The sequence below is a fragment of the Panicum hallii genome, chromosome 1, assembly GCF_002211085.1.
Source record: "Panicum hallii strain FIL2 chromosome 1, PHallii_v3.1, whole genome shotgun sequence".
Lineage (NCBI taxonomy): Eukaryota > Viridiplantae > Streptophyta > Magnoliopsida > Poales > Poaceae > Panicum > Panicum hallii.
In genome coordinates, this window is record NC_038042.1 from 55378084 (window position 1) to 55389867 (window position 11784).

The 11784-nt window shown below is 57.9% G+C and overlaps 3 protein-coding genes across 3 annotated transcripts; 1 reads left to right on the plus strand and 2 right to left on the minus strand.

Moving 5' to 3' along the window:
* The first annotated feature begins 2255 nt into the window (after positions 1 to 2255).
* On the plus strand, positions 2256 to 3596 carry LOC112878998 (protein trichome birefringence-like 20). The gene has a single exon (XM_025943310.1). The coding sequence runs from the start codon at positions 2292 to 2294 to the stop codon at positions 3504 to 3506; it is 1215 nt and encodes a 404-aa protein (XP_025799095.1). The 5' UTR covers positions 2256 to 2291; the 3' UTR covers positions 3507 to 3596.
* A 2125-nt stretch (positions 3597 to 5721) lies between these two features.
* LOC112876475 (protein trichome birefringence-like 21) lies at positions 5722 to 8231 on the minus strand. The gene is made up of 3 exons (XM_025940597.1): positions 6776 to 8231; positions 6143 to 6691; positions 5722 to 6047 (listed from the first exon to the last, which is right to left on the minus strand). The coding sequence occupies exons 1-3, from the start codon at positions 7268 to 7270 to the stop codon at positions 5805 to 5807; spliced, it is 1287 nt and encodes a 428-aa protein (XP_025796382.1). The 5' UTR covers positions 7271 to 8231; the 3' UTR covers positions 5722 to 5804.
* A 250-nt stretch (positions 8232 to 8481) lies between these two features.
* Positions 8482 to 10378, minus strand: LOC112879097 (protein trichome birefringence-like 21). The gene is made up of 4 exons (XM_025943439.1): positions 10169 to 10378; positions 9821 to 10096; positions 9110 to 9670; positions 8482 to 8958 (listed from the first exon to the last, which is right to left on the minus strand). Exons 1-4 carry the CDS (start codon positions 10376 to 10378, stop codon positions 8722 to 8724), a joined length of 1284 nt encoding a protein of 427 aa, XP_025799224.1. The 3' UTR covers positions 8482 to 8721.
* Positions 10379 to 11784: the final 1406 nt, after the last annotated feature.

The following is an 11784-nucleotide window of genomic DNA, read 5'->3' on the forward strand; positions in this document are numbered from 1 at the left end:
TGCACCTTCATCGTCATCCTTTTTTCAGCATTAGTACAACTTACACGCATAGCCTGCGTTTTTTTTAGAGGAACACGCATAGATTGATGTACGTTAACTGTAGACGGGCAGGCCAACTAGCCCAGATTAGGCACCGAACCAAATGCTGGCCCAATATATGGGGCCACGGCCCAATATTGACCTGGGCAGCAACGGCCCAACCAAACGCATCCTGGATCAATCTACGGGCCTGTTTGGTTGGGTGGCTAACTCCCAACCAGGCTCAGTAGGCCAGTCAGCCCACGTTTGGATGGCTGCATAACCCAATTAGCCAGGCTTCAGTTATGCAACCACCACCCTTTAGCCTGGCTCCAGAAGAACGCCTGTACAGGCGGAGGTCTGGCTTAGCCGCCCGTTGGAACACTGACGATTCCGCTCACCTCCTCGGCTCCTCTGTTCTCACCAGCTCTCCACTGCTGGCGGCGGAGATCCCACGCGGCCGGCGGAGCTCCTTCCCGCACGCGGCGGCGTGGCCAGCAGACCTCCCGTCCCGCCCGCGGTGACCAGCGGAGCTTCCCGTCGCCGGCTGCGGCGGGGCTTGCCCGGTGCGGCCCTCACTCGCACGCGGCGGAGCACGGCGGCGCGGCCAGCGGAGCTGCCGCCCGCCCACTGTGGCGGGGCTCATCCAGTGCGGCCCCTACTCGTACGCGGCGGCGAGGCTCGCACGCTCTGGCTCGCTCCCGCTGTTCCACGGCTCGTCCGCGGCCGCTCGAGGTGGCCAGGTCGAGGTCACGGCGGCGGGTCGAGATCGCCGTTTGAGGTGGAGGTCGCGGCGGCGAGTCCATGTTGCTGAGGGAGGATATCGCGCATGTTCTCATCCTGGTTGTTCAGTGCTCATTCTATTATCGCTGCAGTTCCCATTGCAGAAAGCCTTCTCACCACCGCAAAAGGACATTCAGCAAATTGTTCAGTGCTCCTGGTTGTTTCTACGACCGTGAAAACTGACAAAAGAACACTTCCTATTTCACAATGAACTTCGTTTGAAGAAACGCAATCCAAGATAATATTAGTAATGAACCATCAGATTCTTCTGTCAGTCTATCCAATTCAGGAATGCTCGTCTACTAGCAAACGCATTCAGAATTCAGATGCAAAATGCATGGAAGTTCCCCAAAGAACAAACACATATTCAGCTTCTTCTTGCAAGAGACACAGGAGCTTTGGAACTCCCGGATCGACGCCGGCAGGGACCTGGACGCCCAGGTCGAGGCTCCCGCCCATGGTCGGCCGGGGGAGCTCGCCCGCTTGTGCCGGTGGACGCTGTGCGCCAGGACAGGAAGCTCGTGCAGGCCCTGGTTGGCGGTGGCACCGCGAAGACCGCCGCCGTTGTCGTCCTCGCGCTGGTATTGATGGAGGCGGTGCTGCTTTCTTGCTGTGCTCTGATTAAGCCGTGGAGAGACGGTGGACGAGAGGAGAGGAAGAGAGACGATGGGTGGTACCTTCACCTTCAACAAATGCAAGATCATTACATCATGTTATGCAGCCAACCAAACATAAATGTAGCTAACACAGGCTATCACAAGCCACCCAACCAAATACGGATCAAAAGCACTGCCGGAGCCAAGTTTGAGCTGACCAGGCTTAAGAATCTAGCCTGGCTGGACTTAGTCTAGCAACCAAACAGACCCTAGACCTGGGCAGTACCTGAACCTGAGACCTGAGTTCATCCCTCTCTCTTCCTGGGCAGCACATCCATATCGTACGAGTCCCCAACCCAAGGCCGCGTGCGAGTCCGTGACGGCCGCGGAAGCGTGCTGCTGCCAACTTCCCGGTGCGGTGGTGCCGCGGTCACTCTCGCTACTCTCGTTTGCTTCGCCTTCGGCGGGCTAGCAGATCAGTGGGAGTAGTAGCCTAAAGAGGGTACATGGCACTACTCCCCCCGCCGGCACGCAATACTGATACGCCCTCCCGGCTGCGAGTTGGGTGCCGTTGAGCCAACCTCCGATCCTGTCGTTCGCTGCCACCCACGCCAAGCGCAGTAGGAGTACATGGATCCAAGCATCGTGCAAGGGAGATGGAGATGCAATATGATTCCAGGCAACGAGTTGACTCCCCTGTGTTGTCGGCGGTGCTGCTACCACTTCGTGCCGGATCGAGCCCCCACAGTCCCACACGTTCTCGCACGTTGCCGCGGCAGCAGCGACACACTACTTGATCGCCGATCGCCGGCACTCAAAACATACAGGAAAGGAACCACCAGCTCCTCACCATTCCGTTCCAGCCCCGCGCGCGCAGCCGCGTGCCTTCCAGAAATGAAGCCAGCAAGTAGCGGCAGCCAGGTGGCCATCCGGAGGGCCGCGTCCACCACCGGCCTGCTCTTCGTCCTGCTGCTCGTCGCCTTCACCGCGTCCAACTACTCGTCGCTCAACACCGACCGGCTCGTCGACGCCGCATCGTCGTCGCGTGCGAAGGCGGCGGCGACGTGCGACGTCGCGAGGGGGGAGTGGGTGCCCGACCAGGCCGAGCCCTACTACACCAACGCGACGTGCCCGTTCATCGACAGCCGCCAGGACTGCATGAGGTACGGCAAGCCGGAGCTCGGCTCCATCCTGCGGTGGCGGTGGCGGCCCCACGGCTGCGACCTCCCGCGCTTCGACCCGGCCGCCTTCCTCCGCCTCGCGCGCCACAGGTCCATGGCCTTCGTCGGCGACTCCGTCGCGCGCAACCACATGCAGTCGCTCATGTGCCTCCTCTCCGCCGCGGAGCACCCGCAAGAAATCCAGCCCCGGGACTGCGTCCACTGCACGCGCAGCTACCACTACCGCGCGCACAACTTCACGGTGACCGTGTTCTGGGCGCCGTTCCTGGTGCGGTGGAACCTGACGCGCGCGGGGGCGCTACAGTTCATGGACCCGCACAACGTGTATCTCGACGAGGCCGACCCGGAGTGGGCGCGGCGCGTCGCCGGCTACGACTACGTCGTCCTCAACGGCGCCAAGTGGTTCACCCGGCCCGCCGTGCTCCACGAGCGCGGCCGCGTGCTCGGGTGCAGCGGCGACTGCGGCGACCCCGGCGCCGCCCGCGTGCCGCCGCACCGCGCGGTGCGCGCGGCGTTCCGGACCGCGCTCCGGGAGCTGCGGGACCTCCCGGGGTTACGCGGCAGGGTGGTCGTCCGCACCGTGGCGCCGCCGCACTACGAGAACGGTAAGTGGTACGACGGCGGGAACTGCCTCCGGACGCGGCCCGTGCGGAGCGACGAGACGGCGCTCCCCGAGACGGAGGCCGCGTTCCACGCCGCGCAGGTCGAGGAGTTCCGCGCCGCCGCCGCGGCGAGCGCGGCCGACCCGGGGCGGTTCGTGCTGATGGACGTCAGCGACATGATGCAGATGAGGGGCGACGGGCACCCCGGGCAGTACGGGCACTGGCCGCACGAGAAGGTTGGGTTCGGCATCGACTGCGTGCATTGGTGCTTGCCAGGCCCCATCGATGCTTGGAGCGAGCTGTTGCTTCATCTGCTCACCAATTGATGATGCTAGACGTGCATGTTCATATACGTTGTGCTTTTGTACATGTTTGCGTCGAATTGGATGCAAAAAGTGTTAAAGTTTTGTATTGCATTGTGTTGTGCCGTTCCTCAACATCCATCGTTAATGGCACATCATATTTAGTTTGGAAAATAATAAGCTCGATCAAGCTCTCTGGCTGGCTAATGTAGCCCATCCTTCTTCTAGAGAACAATCACTAGCCAGTTGACTGCCTAGGTGCAGTGTGCAAGTGCAATGTTCTTACGTAATAAGCTCGATCAAGCCCAAGTGCAATGTTCTTACGTACAACGAGAGCACTGCCCAGTTGACTATCTGATGCAAACCAGAAGCACCATGTTACCAAGCTGAAGTCAACTACAGGCCTCAGGTGTTTTCAATTGCGTGGCGCAGAACGGCAGAAGAGGATTGGATCCAATCCAAGGCGCAGATCAAGCTGAGCAGATGGCATCTAGTAACTGTTTAGTATACTAGCACACTAGATGCTATGGCCTCATTGGTCATGATCCAGCTCTGGATACAACACTGTTGTTTTCACGTACAGCATGTAAATAAATCAAACCTCGCTTTACGAACTCGGAAAAGGGAAAACGCTGATGCGCTCTTCTCTAAAAACTTGATCAAATTTAAAATGATTTGACTTTAAAAAATAGAATTGCATTTCTTTTTGGACGTATGGAGTATGTACTATATTTCCTGTGATTGGTCAACCAACTGAACCATCAAAGCCGTTTGTTTGAGACTTTTATTTGAGCCTGATGAGGTATCGGCAAATCACCACAACGATCTGATTCCCTTTTGAGAATCATGGAGTGCACGTTGCACGCCGATCATTGTTGCATTGCCGGTGGAGAGCTATATATGAGTGCTTCGCAATCTCTAGGCCGCCACGATAATAATAATAAAATAATCAAGTTGCACAAAAAGAAGCAGCTAAACTGCTAAAGCAAGTCAACGAGTTGGCACATGGACACAAACTCCCCTCAAGAAAAAAAAATCTGTGCACTAGTTTCTCTGAGTGCAGGCACTGGCCGCCGCCACACGGCCCATTGATGCTTGGAGCGAGTTGCTGCTTCATTTGCTCCAAGGTTTAGAACCTGAATGTTTCATACTTCCATTCTCTTCATGCTACATCGAATTGGGGGCAAAAGTGTTAAACTACGTCGGACATGTGTAGCAGACATGGCGAAAATCTCAAATTGTTAATTATGTGGATTGAGGAAGAAGTGCATCAAGTTGTAAATCCAGGATCAGGGCCAGTTAACTTAAGTATCTAGTTATTGGGAACTTTCACTATAGGCACTCTTGGAGATGCTCGGAGGCTTAAATGGTTTTTATTTTACTTTTTTTAATTTAAAACCAGTAGGAGAGCGGCATGTAATTATATTTAGAAAAATACATTTTATTTCAGAAAAATTATTCCTTCAAATTTACCGCGGAAAAAAAATCATTATCTCAACTGCTCTCAAGTAAGGTACTACTCATCAAGGACAGTAAGCTTGGTGTAGCTCTCTGGTCAACTGCTGCTGATTTCGTATGCCGGACATGCACATGAAGCGCCGAGGGCGATGATGTCTCGCTAGCTGCAAAGAGAGGGAAAATGTGCCAACTGACAGTGAGTCGGTGATGGACACCAGTCACCGCAAGCACCATGTTACCAAGTCGGAAGTCAACCTCACTTCCCGTGCGTTTTTTAGCATTGATCGCGGCGCGTGTCTCAGCGGTGAGGGTCAAAGGAGGACGGCGTTTGCCGCCGCCAAACAACCTGACCGCTGCATCTGCCTGCAGGGCCTCGATGACGATCGGATCCCATCCATGAAACGAATCTAAGAAAGAGTGGCATCGTGCCATCGTGGCCTGCATGTCTGAAGTCTGAACACACCCTGCGTCTGTCAGCTGGCTCAACGATCGTATGATTCCATTTCTAGAAGTAGATCCTGGAAGAGTTGAATTTTGGAGTGCACGTCGTCGTCCTCGCATTCCTTTTTCTTTTTTCTTCTTCTTTTTTTGGGTCTCCCAATGATGGCACTGTCGGTATGGAGCCCCGGAGCTGCTCACCTAGTCACGAACTCACGATTACTACAATTTACAGCATCAGATCGACGCAGGAGTAGCCAAAACCAAGCCAAGCTGGCAGCTTGGCACGATGGAAGTGCTTCCATGGAAGTATGTGGAGTTACTTTGCATTAAGTGACAGCAAACAAACAGGCATCCGTCATCTCTTTACAGATCCGATCGAAGTTTCTCTTCGCTCGGTGCACTCGGCACTGCCGAGATCAATGCTTATGATGGATGGGCAATCAGCAGCTGGAGCAGCAGCTCGCTCCACAGGTCGATCGGCCCGGGCAAGCACCAGTGCAGGCAGTCCACCACGAAGCTCCCCTCCACGCTGCTGCCCGGCGGGTGCCCGTACCGGCTCGGGTGCCCGTCCGGCCGCAGGTGCATCGCCTCCGTGATGTCCAGCAGCAGCAGTTCCGCGCCGTTCCGCCGCGCCGCCGCCTCCGTTGTTTCCCTGAGCGCGTCGACCTGCAGCCAGGACCAAAATCATGTCACGACTCACAGGCGACGCGCTTGGCGACGAAATCTCGCCACGCACGTCGAGGACCGGGGTCGGTTCCTACCTGCGCGCCGCGGTACTCGGCCTCGACGGCGCCCAGGGCGCGCGCGCCGCGCCGGAACGGGCGCGTCCGGACGCAGTCGCCGCCGGTGTTCCACTCCCCATTCTCGAAGTGCGCGGGCGTCACCGTCCGGAGGACCGCCTTGCCGCGGAACCCCTCGCGCGCCGCGATGGCGCCCAGCGCCGTGCGGAACGCGGCGCGCACGGCGCGGGGCACGGGCAGCTTGGTCAGGTTCCCGGCGGTGGCGGCAGCGCCGTTGTGCGCGACGGCGCGACCGCCCTCGCGGTACACTGACGGGCGGAGGAACCAGTTTGTGCCGGACAGCACGATGTAGTCGAAGTCGGCGATGTGCGCCGCCCACCGGCTGTCCGCCGTGTCGAGGTGGAGGTCCCACTGGCCGAGCGTCGCGTTCGATAGGTTGGCCTTGACGAGAAACGGCGACCAGAAGAGGGAGATGGTGAAGCCGTGGTTGCTGTAGTGGTAGTCTCGCCGGACGGCCCTCCCCGTCACGTCGATCTCGGGCGACGTCCGGACCTCCACCGGCTGCGCCTCCTGCGACACATGCGCGCATGGCCGGCCCGTCGCATCAGCAGCAGCGACGAGCAAGGAACCAGAACTGAATCAACACAAGCGTACCTTGGACAAGAGGCAGAGCAGGGATTTCAGATGGTTCCTGGCGAGGGAATCCCCGACGAAGGCCATGGACTTGCCCCTCATGGCCTCCAAGAACCGCGCCGCGTCGAAGCGGGGGAGGTCGCACCCGTCCGGCCTCCACCGCCACCGCATGAACTCGAGGCTCGGCTTGCCGAACTTCATGCAGTTCTGGAGGTCGTCGATGAACGGGCACGTCAGGTTCGTGTAGTGCCGCGCCTCGTCGTCAGGCACCCATTGGCCCCGTGTCAGGTCGCAGGACTCCGTGGTGGTGGCCGGAGGCGCCGAAGATGAGTAGTTGGCCGGAGACGGCAGCGACGACGACGAGGAGGACGCCGGGACGCGGTCGATGTGCGGGTAACGATTAGAGAAGGTCATGTCGTAGACCGAGACAAGCGCGAGGACCAGCAGAACGACGACAGGCGTGACAATGGCGGCCGAGCGCTTTGGAGAACAAGGGTTGCTCTTATGGGGCTTCATGATCTTGGGACACGAGGTGGGAAGCCGATGCGAGTCAGGACGCTTTCTTGCTTAGGGGACGGGGAATGGAGGAACGAAGAAAATGCAGGGTGCGCAGTGCAGCTTGCGTTTTGTATTGCCGGCTGGGCTGTTGGCTGTGGAGGTCAAACGTCGAAGTGTGCGTTTCGCGACTACCATTTCTCAGTTTCCTTTACAAAAACCCTGCTGCCACGGACCACGGCATGGTTGGCAAAAAAAATTTCGACGAACTGATTGGCAATTTTGCACAGACTGGACTGGCAATGTGAGCTTACTTTGACCTGAACATGGCAAAAAAAATCAATTCACAGAAGTTTTTGCAGTTTCCATGCGTTTTGTACTTTTGTATCACGGAGTGAGCTAGGTCTATTTTGCAGGGCTCAACTCTACAAGCAGCTCCACTCCACCTAGAGCTATTTGGAGCTCTGGATGGAGCTGAAGCTGGCTGGATGGGGTGTTTGGCATGCAGGATGTCACCTACTCTAGAAAAAGAGGATTTTGAAGGTAGATTGTGTTTTTGCCCTTAACTCATGGCTCCGCATGTCATCCTCCCGATCCCTATCTTCTTCTTCCTCGCGCCGCCTGCCGCCGCAGATGAAATCGAGCGCTCGCAGCCTCGCGCAGCCGTCCCCGCCGAGGCTTCTTCTCCTCTCTCTCCACCCCAGATCAAATGGGGTTCCTTGTCTGAACCAACTATCAGATGGAGTTCAGTGTTCCATTCGTGTGCTCTGTTCTTCCCTATTATGAAGAACGAATAATATCGGAGATCAAAGCAGAGATGGTCGTCGTTGCAGCAAAGGCTCCAGCCGCCGGGGCACGTTCACGGCGAGGCTCGCTACGGACCAAATAGCCGCCAAGCCCGGCCAACCAGTGAAGTCAAGCGCATGGCTGCTCGATCGCTCGGCTCGCCGGGGATGTTGATGAATCGAACGCCCACGGCAGCACCTCGGGAGGGGGAGGGCGGAGGAGGGGGGTGGCGCTCGCCGGGGAAAGGAGGGGCCGCGGCGACCCACAGCAGCAGGGCGGAGACGCGGGGCGGCGCTCGGCGGGCTAGGAGGGGCGGCGGAGGGGGCGGCGCTCGCAGCGGGGAGGTGGCGGCGGCGGCCAAGAGCGCGCGGAGGGAGGCAGGCGTGAGGGGATGGGCGGCGAGAGCTTGGGAAAAATAGAAAGCGAATCATTTTCTTGCATAACAGTGGTAAAAGTGTGTAATTTCCCCTTAACTCGCAGCTCGAAGTACAAAACGGGATGTTCTGGAGCTGCAAATGAGGTGCTCCAAAATTCAAAATCTACTTTGAACAGCTCCAGAGCTCCAGAGTTTTGAAGCTTTTACATTTTAAAATTAGGATATTTAGCTACAAAATTATTTGGAGTTGGTGGAGTCCATCTGCGCACCCATTCCAAACGAACCCGTCAGCATGAGTGCAAGACCGATGCTATTGGTGAGCAACCAGCATCTGGAACAGCAGCTCGCTCCACAGGTCGATGGGCCCGGGCAAGCACCAGTGCAGGCAGTCCACTACGAAGCTCCCCTCCACGCTCCCGCCCGGCGGGTGGCCGTACCGGCTCGGGTGCCCGTCCGGCCGCAGCTCCATCGCCTCCGTGATGTCCAGCAGCCGCAGCTCCGCGCCGTTCCGCTGCGACGCCGCCGCGGTTTCCCTGAGCGCGTCAACCTGCGTGCAGCCGAAAGACAACCATCATCAGACCACTAGCCATTCCCGTCACGCCTCCGTGATTGTCACGAAATCTTCTTGACGCGTAGAGACTAGAGAGAGAGAGTGGGGGAGGGGGGGAGGCATGGGGTTGGTTGGTTGGTGTCCCCACCTGCGCGGCGCGGAACTCGGCCACGACGGCGTCCCGGTCGCGCTCGCCGCGCCGGAACGGGCGCGTGCGGACGCAGTCGCCGCCGGTGTTCCACTCCCCGTTCTCGAAGTGCGCGGGCGTGACCGTCCTGACAAAGGCCTTGCCGCGGAACCCCTCGCGGGCCGCGATGGCGCCGAGCGCCGTGCGGAACGCGGCGCGCACGGCGCCGGAGACGGGCACCTCGGCCTTCGCGCCGTGGGCGCCGCTGGCGGCGCCGCCGTTGCGCCCGACGACGCGGCCGCCCTCACGGTACACCGATGGGCGGAAGAACCAGTTGGTGCCCGAGAGCACGACGTAGTCGAAGTCGGCGATGTGCGCTGCCCACCGGGCGTCCGGCGTGTCGAGGTGCATGTCCCACAGGCCCAGGCCGAGCTCCGCGTTCGAGAGGTTGGCCTTGACCAGGAATGGCGACCAGAAGAGGGAGACGTTGAAGCCGTGGCTGCCGTAGTGGAAGTCCCGCCGGACGGCCCTCCCGGTGACGTCGACCTCCGCCGTCGTCACGACCTCCACCGGCTGCGCCACCTGCAGCACACGAATGCCCGTTGCATGAGCAGCAGACTAGCAGAGGAACAAGCAGTGTGTCCGTGTCACAGGTGCCGGCGTGCCATGAGACGCGGACGTATTGAGACGAGAGGCCGGCCACGTGCAACGGGCTATCCAACAAGTACGCACCTGGGACAGGATGCACAGTAGAGACTTGACGTGGTTCCTGGCGAGGGAGTCCCCGACGAAGGCCATGGACCTGCCCCTCATTGCGTCCAGGAACCGCGCCGCGTCGAAGCGCGGGAGGTCGCACCCGTCGGGCTGCCACCGCCAGCGCATGAACTCGAGGCTGGGCTTGCCGAACTTCATGCAGTTCTGGAGGTCGTCGATGAAGGGGCACGTCAGGTTCGTGTAGTACGGCGGCTCGTCGTCGGGCACCCACTGGCCCCGTGTAAGGTCGCAGGCCTCTATCGCGGTGGCTGCCGACGATGAGGAGTTGGTCGTCGGAGGAGGCCCCGAAGATGGCGAGGAGGTGGCCGGAGCCGTCGAAGGCGAGGATGTGTTGGCGGGCGGAGACGACGTCGACGATGCAGAGGAGGCGCGGCGTATGTAGTACTGATAACTATCGGCGGCGAAGCTGAAGTCGTAGAGCGAGACGACGGCGAGGGCCAGCAGGAGGAGGATCGGCGTGGCGACGGCGACGGAGAGCTTCCGCGAGGACGACGGGCTGCTCTTCTGGGGCTTCATGGCCGACGGCGGTGGGTGCACGCGATCGAGTGGGGCTTCATGGCCGACGGCGGTGGGTGCACGCTTAGGAGACAGGGGCACGGGAGAAGAAAAACGCTCGCACCGCGCGCAGGGGTGTGTGGTGTGCAGCCAGCCTAGTCGTTGGCGCGGCGGCGGCGGCAGGCGGAGGTGATGTAGACGGTTTTATGCATGTACGGTGGATGCAATTTACTCATAAATACTCCATCAAAGTCTTAACCTATTGAACGGTGCAATCTGCCGCGGTCCGTCGCCAAGAGAGATACGGCTTGCTCCTGCGACGCGCACTCTGCATCTTTCTCCTATTCCATGGCCTGATTCTGAGCACGTCGCTGCCAAGTCAAATTCAGGTTGCTACACAATGTTCGCGTCAATGCGGCGAGACCATGTCTGAGGAGCGCATTCTGCATCTTCCGAAACGGCCGAGTAGGATCGGATAACCGAGAAAACGAGGAGCCCGTGCTGTTGTTTCTTTTAGCCCAAAGATGAGGACTCGGTAGTTGGTACGCGATGGCCAACGAGAAGCACCGAGCAGCGTCCCAAAAGCAGATTGCAGACGAGTGTGGATTTTCCAACTGTGCCGGCCCGGGCAGGTGAATTTTTTACCGTTGATGCTGCTTGGAAAGTTGTGCTGGGAATTGAGGTGGGAATCAAGTTGGTCCCACCAGAATGCTTTTGTATTTGCCATGGTCCCATTTTGTGCCTCCCTCACGAGGCGTAACGAGAGGTCACCAGGCAACCTTGTTCGATTGAATCATCCCTTTGCTAGCACAAAGGTTATATTTACCTGAACCTGGTACTTGAATATCCTGCCCATGGACGGTACCTTGTGAATGAAAGAGTGGTTTGAATATCCTGCCCATGGATGGTACCTAGTGAATGAAAGAGTGGGTGGTCTCAAGGTTTTATTGTCATCAGAATTGAATCTTAAGCTGGCAATAAATTATATTTTTGTGAGACAAGTAAAAACAACCTTGATAGACTGATAGGGAAAGGGCAAGGGGACCCAATCCCAACTTCTTCCAAGCACCTGCACCAAACGAATTCCACATCTCATCAACTCTCAAATTTACGGAAGCCTCCCCCAACCCGCTGTTCCACTTTAAGCCATGTGCGCACTGGTTTCCATGGCGCTATCAGTTTCTTCTTCTTCTTTTTTGAAATTGTTAGAAATTATTAGTGTGTGATCAATTAGCATTAACCATGTGATTAACACGTGGATTAGTTAGTTAATCCCTTTATTAGCGGTTGCTAATGACGGGATGAGTCCATTAATATAGGCCTGCCTTCCGAACCGGCGCGTTGGTTCCTTTAAACTCATATAAATATGTAATCACTATTCATTAATGATTAATAAGAGAATCATTTACATCCAGTTTTAGACTAAA